At 37.1% G+C, this 24,439-nt stretch overlaps 1 protein-coding gene across 1 annotated transcript; it reads right to left on the bottom strand.

The window, feature by feature from the left end:
• Positions 1–2,831: 2,831 nt before the first annotated feature.
• Positions 2,832–23,650, bottom strand: ticrr (TopBP1-interacting, checkpoint, and replication regulator; the record flags this gene model as incomplete). Its single annotated transcript, NM_001003887.1, is given in 22 exon segments — positions 2,832–3,355; positions 7,859–7,972; positions 8,095–10,117; positions 10,214–10,359; positions 10,468–10,602; positions 10,673–10,731; positions 11,244–11,334; positions 11,463–11,600; positions 11,699–11,774; positions 11,863–11,950; positions 12,160–12,387; positions 12,477–12,559; positions 12,674–12,761; positions 12,858–12,958; positions 13,331–13,470; positions 14,774–14,965; positions 15,106–15,242; positions 15,361–15,505; positions 15,590–15,818; positions 18,220–18,446; positions 21,509–21,761; positions 22,964–23,650. Coding segments are annotated over 22 exon segments (5,475 nt in total).
• Between the last annotated feature and the right edge of the window lie 789 nt (positions 23,651–24,439).

Genomic DNA, 24,439 nt, shown 5'->3' with positions numbered 1-24,439 from the left:
AACTCAGGTGGTGTAGTCACACACTTAAAAAAAAAAATCTCCATTACTCTTGGACAGAACAAGATGTCACCAATTTCAGCATGCAGTATGAGCTGGATCTGAGGTCGCTCTATAAAGGTTGTGTGGTTTGACTACATGGTGATGCTACTATGTAAAAACAAACAAACAAACATTAAAGAATATAATTTTTTACTTTTTTTTTTTTAATGTTTTTTCTTTGCTCTAAGATTTTTTTCAAAACAAAAAAACAAACATTAAAGCCGCTTTAATTGAGGGACTACTCGTCTAACTTAGTGTTTCTCAATTTATATAATTATAAAGATAAGTGTGTTCATGTAAACCGTATAAATGGGGACTTCTCCCTCAATCCCCGTATCCAGCAGACTCAGACAGGTCAGGAGACCTGCAGCACTATTTTAACCATTAGCCCTGCTGGTAATCTGAAGGATTTAGGCAAACACAGCAGCACAGTGATGTGTCAATGTGAATGAACGCCTGATAAAAGGCAGCATCCGCCATTCTCTAATTCGCGTGCTGCTCTCCCGACAAAAATGCTAGCAGCACACACACAGCTTTGCTGTATGATCGGCCCTGACAAGATCACGGGGGAAAACATGCAACAAACCGCGTGGATCATGGAAACAAACGCATAGGAGCCTTCATGAACGGCTAAATACTGTGTGCCCGTGGGTTCGTGACGTGTCTCACAGCTCGGGCTTGACTCTGGCAGGTCTCATGAATAATTAAGCAGCCGGCTCTTCTCATAGGATAAGAAAACTCCGCTATGTATAATAATGAGAAACCGACACGTCATCATTGCACTTGCAGTACTGCGCTACGTCGCCGATTTTGATCCCGTCCCAAAAATCATTTTAAAACCAGAAGCTGAAATTAGCTGACAAAGGTTCAAAATTATCCAGTTTTCCCCACAATTAAAGCTGACAGGTGCTAACATTGTCTTAACTGATGCTCAACACACACAAATCTGTTAATATATAAAAAAAAGTTATCCAGGGTGTCCTGAACCTTTAATGAAACTTTTACAATGTGGATTGTGTCAGCAGCTTAACATAAAAGTTCAAGTAAATTGAAACCGCGTCAGTCCAGTTTAACTCATGGTATTGCTCTTAAAGCGAGATATATACAGCTGCAGACCCGCAGAACCACACAAACACTTCAGGCACACACGAACTAGGCTAATCATATATGGTAACTAACTAACTTCTTAGGAGAATTATCGCCACCTATTGAATTTCACAAATATGGTTTCCCCATATCAGTCATTATATCATTATCATATCATAACGATCATTTTAACATCTCCGCTGTTTCTGAACTAAATTATGCAAGTTAAAATAATTGGTAAAATACTTATGACTTAATTCAAGTGTCCACATTCACACACACACAAAAAGACATAATAGATCCTCTAATTGTAGGATTAAGTGTAATAAACTAATTCAGGATCTTAATATTATCATACTTGGTTAATATCACTTTGTTGTAAAAAATAAAAAGCAAACAATAATGTGTCATTAAAATGATTTTATATATATATATATATATATATATATATATATATATATATTATTATTATTATTATTATTAACAGCTAATTTGTAATGCTTATTTTGTTGCAACTTTAATTACAACAAATTACCAATACTTTATGGTTTAAAAACAATATATTGCTTACTTTAAATTACTATAGTATTTAATGTGGGAAATTAAAATTACTTGAGCAGAATATTAATATGTCATAGATTTATTACATGTAAAAAGATTTGTATGACATATCAAGATGTATTATTGACTATTAAACCTGTCCAATTTAGATGGTTCAGCAAGGCCAGCAAACGAGTATCTGCTATATTCACTCTGTAAGATAATAATGGCTGATCATCTATGATGGCTGATAGAAAACTGTTCAGTCTCTTATATTGATGGCATCGGGAACAACGCTCCCCATTCGCTCCTCTTGATCACAATATTTGTGAGAAAGTATACACTAGGGTTGTCACGATACTGGAAATCGGTACCAGTCGATACTGAAATTTAAAATTTTTCCATTTGAGCACTTTTGAGTGCGTTTATAAACAATGTTGATTTGCCATTGTGTTCATGTGCTCATTAGAAATGACTGTGATTGGCCGTGAAGGCCACCAAACTCACCACCGAGTGTAACCACAGATACAAGGACACTGAAGCCGATTTTCAGTATCGTGACAACCCTAGTATACACTTGTTTTATTTTGTCCAATATTTATTAACAACATACAATTATATTGATGACGATGTCCGAGAAGACGTTAATAACATTAATATCCGTCGTAAGCATATGGTTTGCCTAGATCGTGTGTGCCTGAAACGTCTGCGGGTCTGCAGCTGGATGGAGATCAACATGGTGCTCTTGTAAACCACCAGATGGAGCACTCTACACAGGGGTTCAGAGTGAGACACAAGCACAGACATTTATTTAACAGAACATGTCTATGCCCTAATCCTTCAGAGTTTATTTGTGAATGCAGCAAAAGGTCACTTTATAAGGTACACCTGTTCAACTGCTGTCATCAGCCAACCACTCAATGAATGTAGACGTGGTCAGAGTGATCTGAAGCTCAGAATTTTCACATATCACCATTACCACACACACCATTTAAGGAGAATGAACTATACTAAACTACGCAGTGAACAGCAGGTTTGTTGGGAAAAATGCCTTGTTCATGGCAGAGAACACCTGATAAAAGATCATGGAAACCTGCAGTTGAGCTAGTGCAGAAGAGCACACACTGCTGCCACTCCATTAGTGCGCCATCAACAATAATGTAGGCATAAGAACAACGTCTTTATTAAAATGATCTGTTTAACATTTACATTTATTTCACATTATGATAGATGCTGTGAGCTGCCGAACGGTAAAATCCATGCCACATTTAAAAAAAATCAGCACAAATAAAACGCAAACAAACTGAACAAACGAAAGCAATTAAAGCTCAACTTCATAAAACTGAAAAAAGGAAAAGTCTCCACCTTATTTTCACAATTAATGTTGAGGTCAGACCAGTTCAATCTTCTGTTAAACTGTAATTAACCGCTGCAGACCTCTATAATACACTAAATACAAAATATACAAGGATGGTTGATGCATTATTATACAAGCAAATAAGAATAAAGATGAGCTAAAACAAACAGAAGATAAAACTGTCGTTTAAAAATAGGATTTTCCAAAAGGGAAACCAAAAGTACTTTTAAAGACAGACCTAGTCCAAAAGTTTCTTTCGGCTGTATGTCCTGCTAGGCGTCCTTCGCCTTCTCGGCTGGCAAAGAGGAGAGATTTCCAGCTCAGACTTGGATCCTGTTTGGAGAAAAAAAAAAATGTTACAAAACTAATTTGATGCAAATAAAAGGTCAGATTTCCACATTTCCAAAAAACAAGCACAAAGCAGATGATCTTTTTAAAAGTTCAACCAAAAATGAAAAAGTACACATTAATTGTTACATTCCCGAGATTTGTCTCCTCAACACAAATTAAGCAGATGAAACCTGAGAGCTCTCTGATCCTCCATAGAAGGGCTGCACAATTGAATCAGCATCCATATGGCAATGTGATCATTCACAATAGTCACATCGCAGGATACGCAATGTTGAGTTTGTATCATAATCTATCGCTTGTACATGCCTTTGATACCTGTGATTGTATAAAGATTTTAGAAACATTCAGGTAGAAGAGGTAGGGCTGCTCGATTTTGGGAAAAATCATAATCTTGATTATTTTTTTCATAATTGTAATCACGATTATTCAAAACGATTATCAGCTGAAGAAGTTAAAATTATTAGCGCTCCTGAGAATTTCTTTTTAAATAAATATTTCCCAAATTATGTTTAACAGCAAGAAATTTTTCACAGTATTTCCTCTAATATGTTTTCTTCTGGAGAAAGGCTCAGTTGTTTTTTTTTTTTGGCTAGAATAAAAGCAGGTTTAAATGTTTGAAACCTCTTTTAAGGTCAATATTATTAGCCCCTTTAGGCAAAATATTTTTTGATGTCTGCAGAAGAAACTACTGTTATTACCCTAATTACGCCTTTGAATTGCACTCTAAATTTGAATGCTTGTATTTTAAAAAATATCCAGTAAAATATTATGTGCTGTCATCATAGCAAAGATAAAAGAAATCAGTTATTAGAAGTGTTTAAAACTATTATGTTTAGAAATGTATTGAAAAAAATGTAAACAGAAATTGGGGGAAAAGGGTTGCTAATATTCAGGAGAGCTAATGATTCTGACTTCAATTGCATATATACAGTTATTTTCCTCCCTGCAAAGGAAAGAGAAAAATACAATAGAATAAAAATATGGGGAAAAAAAAAGTGCTTTAAGCAAAATCACTGTAAGTAAAACACTTTAGCTGCAAAAGTCCTTCAGTCAAGAGCAGTGAGAGATTTTCTCCTTTTGTTGTTTGATTAATGATAAAAACAGGCGGGACAGGAACGTGTCTTTTCATTCTTAACTCGTTTGTTTATTACACAAATGAAGGTTAATATGAATAATCACTAAACACCGCGTTTTGACACCTATTCGACCATTAAAGCGCTCACATTAAGATCACTTTAGATGTGTGCGCTCTGCTCGTCACAGTGTGCGAATGAGACCAAATGCTGACCGCATGCTTCTGACTGTGTCTGCGCGCCGCGCACACACACACATACATACATAAGAATGCGATCTTTCGCGCTTTAAAGAGTAACAAATGTGTACAACTGGAAAGGGGGCGGCAAATGATGGAATAATCGTTTATCTCGATTAATGGTTTTTCATAATTGTTAGAAGCCAATTAATTGATTCGATTAATTGCACAGCGCTAATAATAAGAAGTTACTAAAAGTACCATTTTTGTGCCCTTAACTATGAATAAGTTTATTGAATTGGTTTTATTTTTATCATTCGGTTGCAGTACTTGAATACTGTCAGACTCGAGAAACACTTTCTTTCAATTGCATCTTTTTCTTGATTGTATTAATAGATCGTCATGTATGAAAATATTCGCAACACATGCAAATACAGAAATGCACTGCAAATAGCACATACTACATTGAAAATGTGTCAGGGAACCCTGAAAAGTTTACAGATGGTTCATTAGATTTTACTGGGATGTACTCTCACTGCAGAATCTTACCAATCCATCTAACAGAATAAATCTTTCTAAATAGAGATATTAAGTTATCTGGTGAAATTGTATTCATATCGCAAAATAAAAGAATAATATCACAATGCTAGATTTTTCCAATATTGTGCAGCCCTACTCTATACACAGCAAAGGTGCCAACTTGTTCAAAAGTGATGCCAGAAAACACTCAAAACAGACTGTTTTCCTTCAGCGGTTCAAACCTACTGTATTTACAATACTTTTGTGTGCACATAAAACAAAAATAACCTTATTAAACAGTTTCTTCTTCTGTCAGTAGGTGGTGCGTTAACCAGAGTAATGTTGCACTGCGTACATATTAGATCCGATGCTCCTGTGCTTCTTTTCAAAACGAGAATGTCGCATGTGAACATCCGAAGTATACATCAGTGCACAGCACTCATGAGCGCACACCCTAGGGATGCACCCAGACCCACTAGGGATGCATCGATTATAAATTTGGGTTGATTTGGTTGTACGATTATAGTCTAAGAAATAATAACGGTTTATCGTGATTGTGCGTTCATTTATTTTCAAAACACTTGAAAGTGTTGTTTTTTGCTGCTCAGTAACTAAATAATACAGCACAAAAAATAATAGTAAAAAAAACAAACTATTGTCCATTTCTCTTTGGACTTAAAAATAAGTGTAAAGGTTTTTACCACATAAACAAACAATTTTACACTGAAAATAAATGAGAGAACAATGAATAAATAAATAAACAGTTTTTGTTAAATGTAAATCTGAGCATCATATTGTGATAACTGACCCTTCACTAAGCTCCGCCCTGCTTACTGTTGTTACGCCTGTCAAGCTTTCGTGTCTGGCACATCTATTACAATGTCAATATGCGCCAGTGTCAGACATTGCCAGCGATATAATTAGTCATTTTTGGCGAACAAGTGAGATATCCAAGAAAACCAGACAAAAAAAAAAAAAAGAATGCATTATGCATTACAGGTGTATATTCACCACATAATAGGCGACCGATTAGAAAATAACTTAATCAAAATTGAAGCTAGCTTAGCCTAGCCGCCTCATATGCTGACCATTCAACAGCTTAGCTCATGCACAGCAGAAGAGGTGAAATGTAAAAATAATCTAATAACAAACTAAACCGTGATTTCACTATTTTTAGCCAAAAAGCCTGATAGATTAATTGTTGTGCAATGAAATATAGCGGCACTAACCGACAAGGAAACACGCATGGACAGTGCTTCTACATCAATCATAGCAAGAGCAGCCAAAAAGGGGAAATTGATGGATTTGTACCAAATATTACAGGTTGCAGATGGAAGGGCATCCACTGCGTAAAAACACGCTGAATAAGTTGGCGGTTCATTCCGCTGTGGCGACCTGGATTAATAAAGGGACTAAGCCGAGAAGAAAATGAATGAATGTTTGTGTGCCATTTATACTGTTTCTTTTCTAATTTGAAGTGGAAACAATAAATAAGTTGAAATGAAAATCAAAGTATAAATAGCAGAAGTGAACAAATAGATTTTCCCTACCAGCAAATATTAATCCAACACCAAATATAAAAGCAAATATTATTCTACCATAACATCGTCACCAATGACTAAATCTCCAAAAGACCAACAAAAACATTGGTGAATTGTCGCTCTGAAATGGACATGAGGGTTATAAATTACTGGAAAAAAAAACAGCTGTAGGTGAAGTATATTGATTGCAAGTGCTCAGTTTGTGATCATATCTCCATTTTGTTCTGTTGATATGTAATCCAAATACTCATGGCTTGAAACAGATGGAAATATGACTGAATTGTGCTGCTTTCACAGCCCCTCACACAGGTTGATTAATGCTGGCATTTTCCCCCTAGGGTTTTAGGTTTTGTAAAGGGAAAAACAAATCCACCACCCAGTCCAAAAATGTAGGATACCAGGTATCAGATTTGCACAATTCATGTGCACAATACTGTGGCTTGTTTGCCTCGCTCTTGACAAACTTGACAGAGCTCCCGTGTGTTTCTACGGTTGCCAAGCCACGATTGGTGTGTGATGGTTTTTGGGTGTAGCTTAGTGAAGGGTCAATTCTAAGCATCATTTTATAAAGCTGAACAGTCATTTCCATGTGCGCACCGTGTGCACGTCACTCCCAATATGCGTACACGAAAAGAAATAAACTTTTGAGCACAAAAGACACAACATGTGAACAGTCCTTATTAGTTAATGGCCATAGTTAATCCAGTGTGCGTGGGTATTAGCCTCAGTTTACAAGCTCAGACGTTTAAACTAGCGCACATATGACAAAGTTTAGCTGTAGCCGTTTTGTTGAGAAACGCAGTGTTGAGAAACCTTCACGATTAATTAACCGTGACTAATTAAAGCGCGGTTAATAGTGAAACCGGTTAATTGTTGCACCTCTAACTGACAATGAGAAGAAGAAACTAAAGTGTTTTTGTTGCTTTAAAGTTTTTCAATGAAGACTCATGCACTGTTTTGACAATTATTTAGTATCTTTCTGGACTTTGAATGAGGTGGGATCACTGCTGTCTATGGAGGACCAGAGAGCTCTCGGATTTAATCTAAAATACCTTATGTTCTGTTCAGAAGATGTAAAAAAAAAAAAAAGTCTTGGTGGTTTGGAACCATATCAGAGTGAGTAATTACAATCAATTTAGGTAAAACACTATTTAACATACACCACTTTCTTACCACTAAATTGTGTTGCTTCCTTGATTACAGCTGATTTTTTGTATAAGAGTGGTGACTGAGTGAGAGCGAAGATTCCACTGGCAGACACTTGTTTCTTTACTTTCGGAGTGTCCACTGCAAAACATCCGAGTCATAGCATTTGTAAAAAAATTAAATAAAATAAACAAATAAACATTAAATATAAATATAACATTAAAAAGAAAGATGCTATGTACTGCACCAAAGTTTTACTATACCTTTTCTGCCCATCCATGCAAACTGTTCAGTCTTTGTAGAGTCTTTAGCATCACACATTTGTGCCATAGTTTCAGTCCAGTCCATTCCTTCAGGAGACCCCTGATGGTCCATCACCTGGCTGGATCTCAAACCCAGTTTTCTTTGACTAACAGGGGTGCTCAGCGACTCCTTGAGTTCTTCCACCCCTTGAATTCGGAAAATACCTTCAAGCTCTGGGTCCTCAATAACTCCAGTCTTTTCTAGCAGAGGAACACCTTTGATGACCTGCTCTTTGTTACCGCAAGTCTCGATCCGAGCTCTTTTCTTGCGGGGCCAGCTATTTAGGTTTTCTGGCGTTGGCCATCCTCTGCTTTGAGGGGATGGAGTCAGAGGAGATGCTAGTGGGGATTGGCTGCTTGTGGGATGGTGTGTGGGAGTGATGGACTGGCATATGTATGTCTGCACACCTTTCCCAGGTGTACCTTTGGCAGGGGTTGCTCGACTGCAGAGGGATGGAGAAATGCAGCCAGGATGTCTAGAACACTGTGCAAGAGGGCTGTCAATTTGTGGCGCCTTCATATTTGTCTTGTTACGGTGCACAAGATGCGAGGTCATGCCCTTGGTTGCACTACTAGGTAAATCACCTGCATTAAAAGAATCAGTCCGTCTTAACTTTAGTTTAGGGAGGCCTGAGGCCTGCATTTCCATCTCTACTTCGTAGGTAAGTGGTTGAGGAGAAGACTGCTTTCCACATGCAGGAGTTCTCCTTGTTCTTGGGGTGGAGATCTTCGGTTTTCCTGAAGAATATCCTAGGCGTGCTTCTGCTTCCCGCTGGCGGCGGTCTGGAGTTTGACGGAAGCCGTAACTTCGAGTTAATGGTGTACCAGTCGAGGTAGTTTGTTTGCCCTCAAATTCAAAAACGTCTGATTTAGAGGGTTTCCTTGAGAATGCAATATTCATCTTGATGCCTCCAACAAGCTGGGTCTTCACCACTGCGGCCTCTGATATGTCAATGCTTTCATCATCTGTTGTAATGCTGAATTCAGAGCAATCAAACTGCTGGGAGTCAGAAGATGATGCCTCTTCTGCTTTTTCATCGTTGGCCTTGTTTTGCACAATTATTTTATCATCATCTGTATGCTTTTCCACATTACTGATGGATGAATTATTTTGATTGCCGACACCCGATCTAGATGGACCAAAGGATGGTGATGGACTTGATTTTGCTACAGCCGAAGACAGACTTTTACGAGGTGAAGGGCTAGTACCTGCTATGCCCTGAGAGTTGCTAGAGGGTGAACAAGACTCTTTCACGGGTGTGTTACCAGAGCGAGTGCACATTCTGTGTGTTGGGATGGGGCTTTGTATTGTTTTTTGTATATTTGGTTTCAATGGAGAATTGCAAAAAGGAAAGGACCCGGATTCAGACTGAGGTAAAAACTCATCTGACCCTTTACTTGTTTTGTAAGGTAAGCTCAGTGTTCTTATCTTTCCTGATCTCGTAATAGACTTACATGTTTCAGGGTCAATATTTACAGGAATTTCAAGTCTCCTGAGAATAATTTCAGGAGATGTCTTAGATTTCCTTTGGGGCACCTTGTCAGGCGTTTTAAAAACAATTTTTTCCTCTGGGCTGCTATTCTTGCCAGGTGTAACCAGCCTTGGTGAGTGTCTTTTTGCAAACACCGGAGAATCTGGCACATTGACCTGGTTTTCTGGCACAGGTTTCCGTGGCGATGGAGACCATGTCACACACTTCTTTGGTGTTTTACAACCTGGGCTCCTCAGCCAAGCACCATTTGGAGAAACACAATCCAAGAGGCTTTTTTTAATCGGAGTCTTGAGTATCCCCTTCAGTGGGCTTTTCATGGGTGTCTCTACCACTATACTCTTTGCAGCAGGGGACTGAAAGGGGCTTCCTCGGAGAGCCATACCATTATCTCCAACTGTCCGGTTTGGAGTTCTTGGGGACTGAGGGGTTCTGCAGCCAACTGCAGATGCCCGTGCATCAGACCTTAACTTCTGTGGAGTTTTATTTTGATTCTGAAAAATAAATGGACCTTTTTAATACAAAAGGATCACAAACACCAACTGTATTTCAGGTTATCTGAACTAACTGTAAACCAAATTAGAAATTACCTCAAAAGATGAACACCTAAGTGGCAACCCTTTACTGGCTTGATCTTCTAAAGAGGACACTGTAGTGTGACGCAGACGACCAGGGGACTGGGTGGCTCCAAATAGAAGCCGAACTGGTGACCTAACAGAACTAACACTGAATTTACCTGCGAAATGAAGACAATGCAACTTTAACCATGCCACAATATACCACATTGCAACATGATGTAAATCATGATTTTCCCTGTGCCACTGAAACACTGTTTCCTGCTCACCTTTACCCTCAGAGTGGGAGAGTTGCGAGGAGGAGACGACACGGTCTAGATTTCGAGAACGAGGTTGAGAGCTTGAATAAAACACACTTGAATGTCTCCTGGTAAGGCTTTTAATTCTTGGGCTTCTCCGCAAGTCTGAGAACAAATGATTTATTAGTGCAGTTCTATAAGTGATTTTTCAATATTAACATCTTAAGGCACTTACCAGCAGCTGGTTTGATAGGAGATTCCTCAATAATGCACACATCAGACTCTCCGGACTTTCTGTCAGAAAGAGGGCAGGAGAAACACAGGAAATAAAATTTCAAACAGGATGTCTCGCATAAAAAAGTTAATACAATACATATGGATATCCTACATGCTGAACACACCATTTTGTAATATACCACAACCAAAATGCATAGAGACCAGTTTTCATTTAGAGAACGACAATTTTGGTTGGACCTTATAGACTTCTGCTGATTTAATCAGATCTCTTTAAATACTGATATGTACTTATTATCCAATTAATATCGTTCTGGTTATGGTTTACTTTTCTGGATTATCTGACATATAAATGCCACCATTAGTCCTATTATAAATTCTTTATTCTTATTTTAATTTACTTAGACATTTATTTTTCCTTCTTTTTATCTCAGGTATATGGTCATAACTCCTCACATACTCTGCTATAAACAGTTCTAAATCTAAAGAGTTGTGAAAAAATAATTAAATAAATGCAAAATAGATATTAAAATATAACAATTATAACAATGAATGTAGGTCATAGGCCTCACCTGCCAGTCCTTTGCCTGTGCAGTAAGCGACTTGAAACCTGCTTATGCAGGGGAGTCTCAGATACTTTCTTTGTCAATAAAGTGTGCCGATCTGAAATTCAAAGATTTTAAGATTTAAGTACATGCACTGTGGAGGGGATTTATTTTCCAATCATTCTCTCTCTCTCTCTCTCTAAAAAAAAAAAAAAATTAAACTTTAAAAACTAAATTTTAAATTACCATCATTGTCCACATCTGAACGCTTGCGTTTCTTGATTCCCTCTACTGCTGAGACAGACTGGCTACGTGGCATTTTGGATTTCTTTGAGGGTGATACAGTCACTTGGTTGAAGAGATTTCTCCTTACCTTAGTTACCTCTGTGAATGTAAAAAAAATAAAATTAAAATTAAAAAATTAAACATTTAACAGAACTCAATAAATTCCTGAGCATCTTAAAATGGGATAAATTAGTTACCTTGAACTGGTTGCTTAGGTAGTGGTGGCTGTTCCACAGCAGTTTTCTCTATTGGAACACAGAGTTTTGGCTTCGCCTATATATCCCAACAAAGGTTATGTTAGTATTTTGAACTCCTGAAGCCAGAAAATCAATAATATCAAAGCAAAAAGAAAATGTCTAACCAGACGTGTGGACTTTCTTGGCATTTCTATCTGTCGCAGTGCCTGAGGAGCCTCAGTCATGCTTTTATGGCGTGTGATCATGCTCTGTCTACGAAAATAAGAGAAAGAAATTTATTTAATGAAGTATTGGAAGTATATTTGAAGTATATATACTTATTAATGGTTTGACGGTTCACAAAATTGTCGGGTTGGTTGTTTCAGGATTCTGTGGTCATGTTTTTGTTTTCACATGAACCGCTCAGATCCTTACTAATGTAAAAAGGACTTCATATAAGTGTTGTTTTGCATGACAATCACCTTCTCTTCTTAGCAGAGCGATTGCGGAGTTCCTCCAAATGATCGCCAACACTGGATATGTTGCTTTGTGTGGCAGAGAAAGATGAGAGACTCACAGAAACACTGTCCTTAGCCAAAGACTCATCACTAAAGAAGTCAGAAGGCAGTACAGCAACAAGTGCCTCAGGCAACTGAGTTCCTAAACTGTGGTACACATCTGCCAGGACCTTAGGAATGCTGTTCATGTACCTGAAAGGTATCAAATCATGGATTTTATGAATCATACTTTAAAGACAATCCGATTTTGAATGAATATTTCTAAATCACTGATAACGTACAACGGCAGAACTTCTTCTTGCATGAATCTGGATAAGTAAACAGCATCTTTACTCCGAGAGATATTCCGTAGCATGTCAGCCACCTTAAACGATCAAAAGAAAATGGTTAAGATTTTATTTTATACAGAATAAGGGCAATAATCCCTTTAATTCATTGGTATATTTTGATATGACATTAAGGTTAGCTGTCGCCTTACGTCTTCCACTCTTTGCTCCACAACCTCTTCATCTTCTTGTTCTGTTTGTTTGCACAACTCAAGTCTGAGAACTGCTTGCAGCTGGCATCTGCGCAAAGATAAAGGTTTTGTCGCCATGTTTCATACATTTTCAAAGTTCACTGTTAGTTCATTTATTTAGACATTCATTGCATTTAATACGTACTCTCTGATTTTGCTTTCATCATCTGAAGAATTTCCGTAATGCTGACGAATAGACTGGCAGGATTTCAGAACATGCTTCTGCACTAAATTCAGTAATGAGGCCTGCAAAAAAAAAAGTTAAATCAAGATTAAAAGAACACTCAACAAGAAAGTCTTCTTTTTTGCATGGAAGTGATTAGCCTGCTTGAATGTCTTTTATTAATTATTATTAACCTTAATTGCTTGTTATTTTTTATTGCCATATTAAAATAAACATCAGCATAAATCTCTGGAAAGGCTTCATTAATGCCATTCAATTAAACCATTTATTTAAATAAAAATAGTTAACAACATTTTATACTCAAAATAACAGCAAATAAGCAGATTTGACAACAATCTTTGGGGAACAAAGCTTATATACATGAATAAAGTACAGAGTGTTTGCAGGTAAACAGCTGTGATCTCGATGTGAAGGGGAGTCAGAAAATCACTTACTTCCGTGTTACTTTTGAGGAATGATTTCACAACTGAAAGCAAATCCTGGACTTGAGAGGGAACAGACATAGTTCTATTTTCCACAGCTTTCTGGTAAGTGAGTCCCAGGTGGGAAAGTAGCTCTTCCTCACTGCTGAAGTCTGTTTGAGAGCACATACATTTCAAAAATGTAATCATTAACTCTATTGTTTTACAGGTTCCCAATAGACTTTTGAAAGTGTCCTACATTGGGTTTGCATGCAAGATATGCTAATATTTAAAAAATATTTTAATATTTAATAAGCATCAGCTTTTTCCTCAGTGTCTGAAGTGATGGATCGACTTATTTATTCTATTTTTCTGGGTTGTAAGCATGACTTATCACTTTCTCTTTTGTATTTGGTCATTTTTAAAAGGCCTGCCATACCTGGCTGACTAGCTGGGCGTTTGCATTCTGAAGATGACATGACCTAAGTTGGCTCCGCATATGGATGGCTCCAGATGGCTCTGGAAACTTGACTTGTTTGTCCATTTAACGTTTTTTTTTTTGTTTTTTTTTAAACAAGCCCTACAAAAAGCTTCATCCAAATTATTGGATCACCTTTCTCGTTCGCCATGAATCCAAAATGTTCCCAGATGGGCGATGTAATACAGGTTTTCCAATGACGCTCATGGCTCAACTTGAACTTGCTGTATCATGTCTAAACGTTATATTCATAAATGTAGTCCTTGGCAACATAATAAAAAAGAAGCGCGGTGCTCTTTTGTGTGTCTTATGTAAGCTGCCCTAAAACAGTTGCGGCCGTTAGTAAACCATTGAACGGATGCCCCTTATGCAGCCAAACTTTATGCATATATAAAGTACATTTTTTAATCGCTTAACTGATACTATTAATCGGTTACAAATGCACCCTTTTGGTTAGCGGTTATTTTGAGCTTCTCTAATTAAACCGCATGCACAGGCTCTAAAAAAAAAAATTTTTTTCCCTCACGGCCGCACACCGGAGATCAGGCATGGTGCCGGAATACTTTAAGCCGTTTTAAGCAATTTTGCAAAACATGGATTGATTATTAATCAGATGGTGTCGTAACACTGCTGTGCCGTAGACCAATCATTGCATTGCTGATCATGATTTCTGATTGATCGATCTGTTCTTCATCCAGACATTTTAAGATGATTCACAAACTTGTTTGAAAAACCAAATTAGCCAGAGGTCAGCTATAAAGATCAAAAGATCCAGGATCATCTTAGATCATTTAAATGAGCAACAAAAACTGACCCATGGAGGCTTTTTCATTACAAACACAGTGATGCAAGAACAGTATAGTTTTACTATTACAATTCAATCCCTAACTCTAGGTGAAAGCAAAGTAGATTCATTGTCATAGCACAATCACCATCTACAAAATGTTCCTAATTTGTGAATTTATTTTCCCCCCTCGAAAAAATGACCCTATACTCACGCAAGAGGCCAGGCTTGGTTCGATCCCCAGATGATTTTTTCCCTCCCTTTTCAGTCCCTTTACCAGATCCAGCAGAGCCACTGTCCCCCTGAGTCTTCTGAGCTTTCACATTCAAGCGGGCAAAATTCAGCATCTGTAGAGAACGACTCATGGTCTTCATCTTCTGTCTTACTGGCGTGCATTGTGTACCCCCTAAAAAAAGGCAGATTGCAATGAAATCATTGTAAACAAACACATTTGAAATTATTGTTTTTAAAAGATGCGCACATTACTGAAATGCGCAACAACGCAAAAATGTTTTCAGTGCATCAATAACATCCAATTGTCCTTACGTTTTTTGGACCTGAGACTACCACTGGACCCAGCTGTGCTGCTCTGATAGAACTCTGAGAGACTGCTGGTGATCTCCTGCTGAGTATCCGAGTACTCCTCTCCCTTCTCCTTTTCCTCAGGAGCCGCATGCAGGAGCCTGTGGGTGTAAAACAAATCTTTGAGTACTTATGTTATGCAGTTCTGACACAAACTGGTGTGGCCAAACCCTTTGAAAGCAAAAAAGGTTTGAAACATCTGACTGAAAGATTCCAAACCTCATTGATTCCATTAAGTGGCAGCTAATTCCTGATTGGTCAGAGAGTGGAAACCATCCCTCCACCATTCCATTACTCCTTGAAGAAGACTGCTGTTTGAGCTCCTGATTGGCCCAGTCAGGAACCAAAGGCATCTTTTCGTGATCTAGAAACCACAAGAACATTGTAAAGATACGTGTCCAAATATATTTTGGCACAGTACAAAAAGAATGAATTCAGATGAAATCACCTGAGCAGTCATCCTCCTCCATGATGTCATACATGACACTGAGAACACTGCTGACTACATCAGGTAAGTCACCGGAAATGTCTGTGGTGTCCAAGGAAACAAGGTCTGCGGGCAAAAGCTGGCCTTCCTGAGCAAGCAGAGGCTGAAGGACAGTGATCTGAGCTGTGCAGGATGACAGCACCGATAGCACCGCTGAACACACCACATCTCCTTCACTTACTTCTGCAAGCTGTGTACGGTAGAAAAGACAGAATTTTGTAAGATTTGCTTTATGATAATACAACCTGTCTGTATCATAAATCTGCCTCGCATTTAGCTTTGCACATAAACAATTATGCTGTGTTCACACCAAATGCAAATTGAATTTGCACATCGCATCACTTGCTCATGGGATGTTTTCAGCCTCACATGAGTTCAGTTAAACTTGATTTGAGTTTAAATTTGGATTTTAGACAGAAGACATAAGCCCCTTTCACACATACAGACCTTTCCGAAAGGTTGTATGTGTGAACAGGTCCTTTTTGAAAATACCGGTAAATTTGTTCTGGCTATTTTCCGGAAAGAGAAGTTGTAACATTACCGGCAATTTGCCGGAATGCTGCGCTGTGTGAATGCAGAAGGAAGATTGCCATAATAAGCGCGTGCATGTCTAGAACGTGCTGACGTGAGACGTCTGCTTTAGCCAATCACAACAGTCAGACACATTTACGTCCGCGCGGTTTGTGAGAATAAAAGCCTTTGAATATTTTTCCAGACACATTTAGCTGCTAGAAGTTAGTCAGATCACGTTTATATGTTCTTTTTAATGCCAACTGTGTAAATAATCATCGATGAGATGCTTATGATAAGCCGTTGTTTGTTTACCTTCAAGCTTTGCGTGTGCCTGTGAAACAGCCTGTGAGCGCCAGCACACGCACATATTATGAACATCTCAACATGCGAAAGTGATCCTGCGAAAGTTGTTCACAATATTGATCATCCACAGAGTTTGTAATTTAGTCAAATGTTTAAAAATACAAGCGCAGCCGTTTAAAGCTCATTTGTGGTTTATGATGTCAGAATTTACCAGTATTTTGGAATGGATGTGTGAATGCTCTTTTCCGGAAAATTTCCGCAACGTCCTCGCCTGTGTGAACAGTGCTTTTTTTGAATTTACCGGTAAAGTCGTTCCGGACATTTTCCAGATATTTACCGGTATCACTGTGTGAAAGGGGCTATTGCTGAAGCAAATTCCACAAAGCCCCTCACAGTTTGTCATTCAAACCATTTGGCAGAAATTTGCCACTATTGCATTGACTTTTTATGTAAATTACTTTCATAAATACTTACATTTGCATTCGGTGTGAATCTAGCATTACAGATTCAAACAAAATACTAGAAATAGACATGGACTAAAGGCCTAAAATAACGGTCTCTGTGTGGTAAAGTTTTGTAGCAAATGCTACACCATTACAAGTTATTATTATTTAGGTAGATTAAATATCTGCATGTGATAATTATGCTTCAGAGCTGAAACTAGGGGTTGATGAGAAAAACAAATTGATGCAATTAAACTTTCTCAAACAATTCTGAATTGATTTATAAAAGTTCAGAATTGATTCTATATTCCACTTAGATTGCAATGATGTGGGCTTATGTGGGCATGAGGTTTAAACAAAACAAAAAGTTTTGATAGGCGCACATACATTGGCTGCCGAATTACAATTCCACATAAGGGTTAATAATTTTGACTGTGCATTGGGGTTGCACAATATATCCTTTTAGCATCGATATCACAATCTGCCCATCCGCAATAGTCACATTGCAGGATCTGCAATGTCGAGTTGGGATTTTCCACCGTTGAAAACATACATGATTTGTGGATTCGCTGAAAAATTTTACAAAAAATTAACCAACACGTTTATCATTTGCATTTGTTTTCAAGGTCTCTGAGCCTTTTAACCCAGTTTAAAACATTCAGGCAAACAATTATAATGCTTTAACTTTAAGAAAGATTCATTGTATTCATCTGATGTAGACTATATAGTAATATTTTACATTGGTTTATTGTTATTTCGCCTGCGAGACTTTCAGAAAACTCTGCATTTCATTTGCATCTTTGCTTCACTGTATTTGTTAATGCTAGTGAGATTTAGTTTATTTTATTTCATGCAAATGCACTAAACTACCAAATCATCCCAATCAGTCTAAAATTATGAATTATTTCCAAAAAGAGACACTTTCAGCCATCTGGTGAAAGTATATCGCAATGTCAGTTTTTTTCCATATTGTGCAGCCCTACTTTGCGCATTTATATATATGCAACATAAATGAAACAAACAAGAAAAAATGTGTAATACTCTCTTTTTTGGCAATATGACTTTGCTCCTCTAATTGTTCTTTGTATTTTACACTCAAAGCTATGTTATCCAAAATAATTTCAATAAAATATTTTTTTAATGGCATTACAGAGATTCCAATCATTAAACAAAAGCATAGAAACTCTGATTAAAATGTAAAGATGAAAATGTACAGCAGAAGAAAGAGGAAAAATGCAGGTTAAGAATCATTTTGAAATCGGATGGTAAAGTACCCAAGACTCCCCCTAGCTGGAACCATCATATAAAACAGCATATTAGATGTGATTTTACCATAGCATGTCCTCCAGTGGACAACTGCTTTAAATGCTGAAAAGCCTCCTGACCCAGTTCCGCATCTGGACACTGCAGTATCCAGGTCTCAATGGCTGAATGTGAAAGGGACAAAATGTCCAAACTCTGCAGGACACCTTTAAGAAGCACATCCACAGGAGCACGCAAAAATCTCTGCCTGTATGAAACTGGCTCCAATGTCACGTTACAGGAACGCTTGGTGCCATCTGCCACAAAAAGATTTAGAAATTAGAAATCAAAGACAATGTGGAAAATGTTAGTAAAAAAACAAGCAAACGTTTTTTTAAAGTTAGTTGTGGTTCAAAGACCATATAACCTCCCTGATTAGTGAAAAGTGATTTTATATTCATAGACAGCATATTATAGTATATCAATGATTCAAAAATGTGTTGTGATTATTCTGCAGAACATCAATAGTTTTGAAAAATATTAAACATATTTATTCTGACTGGTAATTATTGAAAATATATAATAGAATCTATGAAACTACTTAAACCTTCTTGCTACCAAACAGGCAAAGCTTAGTGGTTTATAAAAATAGAAGCATAGCATAAAGGTTTAAAACAACAACAAATGTGATGTGTAGAGTCCTTTAAAAGATTTGTATTCTAAATCTAGGTAAAAAATTTACAAACACCTCTTGCTAAAAATTAAATACAACAATCTAACAAAAAATGTTACTGCTTTAATGTTTTTTGTCTCTGACATAAAGATCAAAATATATATCATCAAGATTTGGGGGAGGACTTTGTAAAGTTTTGTAAACAATAAAGAAGCTTACACAATCCCTTTTGATCAATAATGTATGCATGCTAAATTAAACGGTTTACTTCACTTAAAAATGAAAATTCTGGCATAATTTTCTAACCCTCTAATTGTTTATGTTTATTTCCTTGGTTAAACACAAAAGAAGTAACAATGAACGGAAAAATATTTGAAACTGATAAACATCGACTTTGATAGCATTTGTTTTTTCAAACTAAGCATGGCTACCAGTTTTCAACATCTTTCTAAATATCGTAGTTTAGGTTTATCAGGAAAAAAAATTCATAAAGATTTGATACATCCTGAGGATGACTACATTTTCATTTTTGGATAAACTATCCCTTTTTTTACTGTTTTTTTAAAACTGTAAACACACAATGAATATGGTAATATTTTTGAATACTTATTACACATTAATTACATATATTAAAAATACAAAAAATTAAGGATGCTCCGATCAGGATTTGGCCAATACCGAGTATTAATACCTTGTTATGGTGACCGGCCAATACAGAGTACCGATTCTGATGCTTTAAGCTTTATAATACATAAACCACATTTTCCCTCTAAGTATAATACTTAAGATATTTACTAACAATGCAATTTGAAAACATTGCAAATAATGAAAGAAGAATTCAACATGTCCAAAACAAAATTTAGGGCACATATTTGATGCACAAGAACTTAAAATGCACACTTACAAATCCATTTCTTCTTAATAAAATAAATAGTTCTATAAACTACTGTTTATTGCAATAAGGAAATTACAAGAAGTTATATTATTAAATGTTCATGTTAAAAATATAAGTTTTTAAGTTTACTTTAACTAATTTGCGGGTGTCACAGAGCCTGTATAAATATGTATGAGACTTGCAGAGCTTCTGGCAGAGGTCATACGGTTGGATGAGACACTAGATCTAGCCCCTCCTGTATAGCAGAGGTCGCTCTGCTTGCATCACAGCAGCTCAAAATACTGGAAATACAATGGTTGCAACAAAGAAAGCATCACTCGCACAAGTCGCATCAGTAAACTGTATTAACAGAGCTTACAGCACATCTATTAGCTGCTGTGACATGAGAGCAGTGATTGGTCATGCCCCCACACATAATTTAACTCCTCATGTGTTGTAGCTGCTGTATGTATAAGTCGGGTGTGCATGTGCATCTTTCTCTGCTTGTAAGTGCTTAAACAACATTTGTGATCGGTTCATGAGATCGACCTGGGGTCTGTTCTTCGTAGTTCGCTTAAATAATCTAAGATGATTTGGCAGATCCTGGATCTTTAAATCTTGATGACTGATCTCTGGCTAATTTGGTTCTTCAAACAAGGTCGTGAATCAGATTAAAATGTCTGGATGAACTGATCCGAGATCGCTGCATATATTGTGAAGGACAGATCTATCGATCCACGAAATCATGATCAGCTATGCAACGATTGGCTGAAGGCACAGCAGCGTAATGACATCATCTGATTAATATTAAATTATCCATATATGAGCTAAATTACATAAAATTTGTAGTAAACGGTTTGTTAAATATGACACGCAATAACTTTACACCTTGTTGTGGGCTGCATGCTTGGCCCTTTCATGTGTCTAGAGCAATTTATGTAGTTTTACATCTAGAGCGGATTTTCTTTATTATAGTAGCCAAAATAGTATTATTGTAGCCGGTTTTGTAGTCGGTGTAAAGAATAACTGGATGTTTACAAAAGCATTTTGATATTGGTAAAGGTGTCTGCAACTTTTAAAGCATCAAATCATCGTCATATTAGCTGTCAAAACATGTTTATGACTGCATAAATGTATTATTGCTCTTAAAAAAAGTCACATATTGTGCATGTCTATTATCATACAAAATGTACTAAAGTGATCTAAAAAGTTAATATCAATAAGTTTTTTCTTTGCACCACCAGGTGACAGTCTTTGAACTTTCATTTCAGGGGTGCAGATTGCATAAGCTTTATTAAAGAGCTCATATTATGGGCTGAGAACGGTTATATTTCACTTTTTAAAGTCCCAAACAACAAGATGATATGTATGTAAGGTTAAAAAACACCTTCAATGTCCTACATATATATATATGAATATATATATATATATATATAGATATTTACTATTTTTCCAAGTGTATATAACTACTTCTGTAAGAAAATATCAGAATTTAGTACATACTTTTAATATTTTCTTTGCTTGAACTGGGCCGATCTAATCTTGTTTATATGAAATGAGCCTGCTCCAGACCAGGTTTGAGCTACCAGAACTGTTGCTATGACAACAACTCTTTGATTAGTTTTGAAGAACGAAACAATCCTGGATCGTGTCGTTAATACCCAAATCAAGCTAACTAAGTAATCCTCGTACGAAGAACGGACCTCAGCTCAGCAATTACTGATACGATCATTAAAAGTGATTATCAGCCGATACCAATCTCCGGCTGATCAATCAGAGCATCCCTACAAAAAAACTATTTTTAAAATACTATACCAATTTTATACGTTTACCTGCAATCCAGGAAAAAGATGCTCCCAGTGGAGGAAACAATTGTTGCTGAATTCTTTTAGACAAGTGAAGATAGCTATTTGTGGAATCTATTGGAAATGCATCCACTCCCAAAGCCAGTAAAGAGTTCATTTTAGGATGCTGGTCCATCAGTGGCAAACAAGGAGACAACATTGGCACCACCTGTCCACCAACCAGCCCAAGACGTTCCATCAGAGTCTCTATGCCAGTGTAGTCCTTCGCCACATGATCAGCCTGGTTTGGAAAAAAAAAAAAAGAGAAAATGAACAGTCATTTAAAAAATTGGAGCATAAAGGGGATAGTTCACCCATAAATGAAGACCTAAATGACCCTTAAGCGAATCCAAACACTTTTTTTCTGTTGAACACACTGGAAATTCATATTCATTGACATCCTATGAAAAACTATGAAAGTCAATGGCTATCGGTTTTTAACGTTTTGCTAAATGATTATTTTGCGTACAAAAAACCCTAAAACATGTAAAGTAGGGCTACACCACATATTATTTCAGTATCAATACTGCAGTTTGCACATCCACAATAGTCACATTGCAGGATCTGCAATATCAAGTCTGGATTAAAGTTAACCACACTAGAGTTCAGAAAAATGTGGAAACTCTAAAGCAGGGGTCACCAAGATGGTGCCCGCGGGCCTGTTCTAAAAATAGCCAGGGTTCACATTTTTACTACTAAAATTTCATGACTTTTCCATGATTTTTCCAAGACTTTCAAGTACATTTTCATGACCTAAAGTTTCATGCAAAGTCTACATATGAGTGGTATAGAAAAACAACACATGTTTAAATTTATTGCAGCATATTGTAAAACATAAAGCAATCTATTTAGTTTCAATTTATATATTGATTTAGATAATGCTTACACCGCACTAATAATGTGAGAGTATGTGATTGGCCATGGACAGAATAGAAGGCAAGACAACTAACCGATATTCAAGAATACAGATATTTGGTTTCCATGACTTTTCCAAAACTTTGTGAGCTTTTCTGTTTTTCCAAAACTTTTCCAGGCCTCAAGCAAATTTAAACATATGGGCACAAAACAATCATAATGCTTGTAATTTAAAGACTAATTGTATATATTTAACCACAGAAGATAAAACAGTGTTGTTTTAAATTATTCACTTTTTGTACTTGAAGACTGTTGACTCACAGAAAACCATAAAGCACTGGCTATTTATTTTGTATCATTGCTCTATTATTTATCTGTGCTTTTCTTTTTTAACTTAATTTTATGCATATTCACTCCCTTTTAAACCATCTTGTATTCTTTCCCAATAGAGTTCTATTAAGTCATCTGGTGAATTTGTATTCATATAGGAATACACTGAAGATTGTTTTCCAATATCGTGCAGCCCTAAATTAAAGTGTAAGTAAAAGATAGAATTTTTAAAATAAAATTTACACGAGCTCAATTTACCTTGAAAACACCTGAATCAGCCCAGTGAAGCACAACGTTTCGTTGCACAAGCATATCTATGAGACCTTTGGGCAGCATCTGCTCATTTATGTCTTTATGATGTCTACTGTCTTCTCTACGCATGGACAAGTAGTCTTCCAGCTCTGCTTTGGACCGTGGACATTCAGACACGACAAAAAGGACATTTTTGTCAACACTTAGCATGTCACAGTCCTGCAAGGGGATGTTTCTGCCACTTCTACTCGACCTTCTTGGTCTCAGCGTCACTTTGGTGGGTGATGTTAAATCAGGTCTGTCCCACTGGAAGTCCAGAAGAATCTCTTTCAATGCATTTTGAACACAACAAGCCGGGCTGGGTTTCAGTTTATGAGACTTTTCCTGACTTCTAGGAGATTTTCCTTCAGTCGTGAACTTGACATGGAGTTCTTCTTCAAAGTCACTGAACACCTTCTCCTGAAGCTCCTTGAAATCAGATCCCCTGGTTATAAGTGTTGCGCTTTTCACAGTCCTCGAATTGAAGAATTTATACCCCCATCGAACTTTTTCCAGACCATATCTGTGTCCCAAACTGAGCAGGACTCTTAGTATCCATTGTTTGAGGTGGTCTTGATAGGCATTAGTCGTGTTTTGGGTCCCTTCGGGTCGATAATCCACGTCGATAGCAAAAACGACATTCTGAGAGGCCATAACTGTGTTTAAAGAGCTCCCATGCACAATAATACAGTCTCCAGCGACGAAAAGTCACAACTTTATACTTCTAAAAATAAAAAACTGCCCCACAGAGTGACGTCACCTTATTTAAAATGTCATTGAACGCTAACGTTAAGCAAGCTACATCTCACAAGCAGCTGGTGCCAGCGAACGCACACGGACGTTATCGTTCTCAACACGAGTCATGATACTTGTCGCTGTTGAGATAAAACAACCCGAAACAGTTTAAAATGAACCACTGATTATATATACGATTAAAAGTAACGGAATATATGTAAAAATAGCATTTTTAAAAGTTGTTTATCACACTTCAGGGTTTTCCGTTAGCCATCGTCCACTGCGCTTGCCTTGAACTCTTCGCGCTTCAGAATTCGCGGTATGCGATTGGCTGGAGCGCATGAACTTTAAAAACGTCATTCATTTCTTTTCGTCTGATTGGACCAGGGAGTTCAAGCGACATAAAAATACAAAGACGTAAATAGCGTCTCGCTCTGTGATTGGTCCACAGACACATCAATAAAAAGAGCTTCTTCTCCTGTGTAGAACGCAGTGCATTGTTAATGTATTACTGGCATCTACTGGACAGCAGTCGAAGTCAAAGGGACAACTTTGAAACAGTTTATTTATGTAAAGCTTAAAAATGTGAGCGTCTGAACAATCTGTATTCTATTTACAAATGACCTTGAATACCACAGTAGCACTTTTTTGAGCAGGAACACAGTTTGAGCAGTGTAAAATAACACAATGCTTCAATTAAAAATGCAC

This window comes from Danio rerio, chromosome 25, assembly GCF_052040795.2.
Source record: "Danio rerio strain M-AB ecotype USA chromosome 25, GRCz13ab, whole genome shotgun sequence".
NCBI classification, from domain to species: domain Eukaryota; kingdom Metazoa; phylum Chordata; class Actinopteri; order Cypriniformes; family Danionidae; genus Danio; species Danio rerio.
The sequence above is the reverse complement of the archived record's forward strand: the minus strand, read 5'-3'. Positions and strand labels throughout refer to the sequence as shown.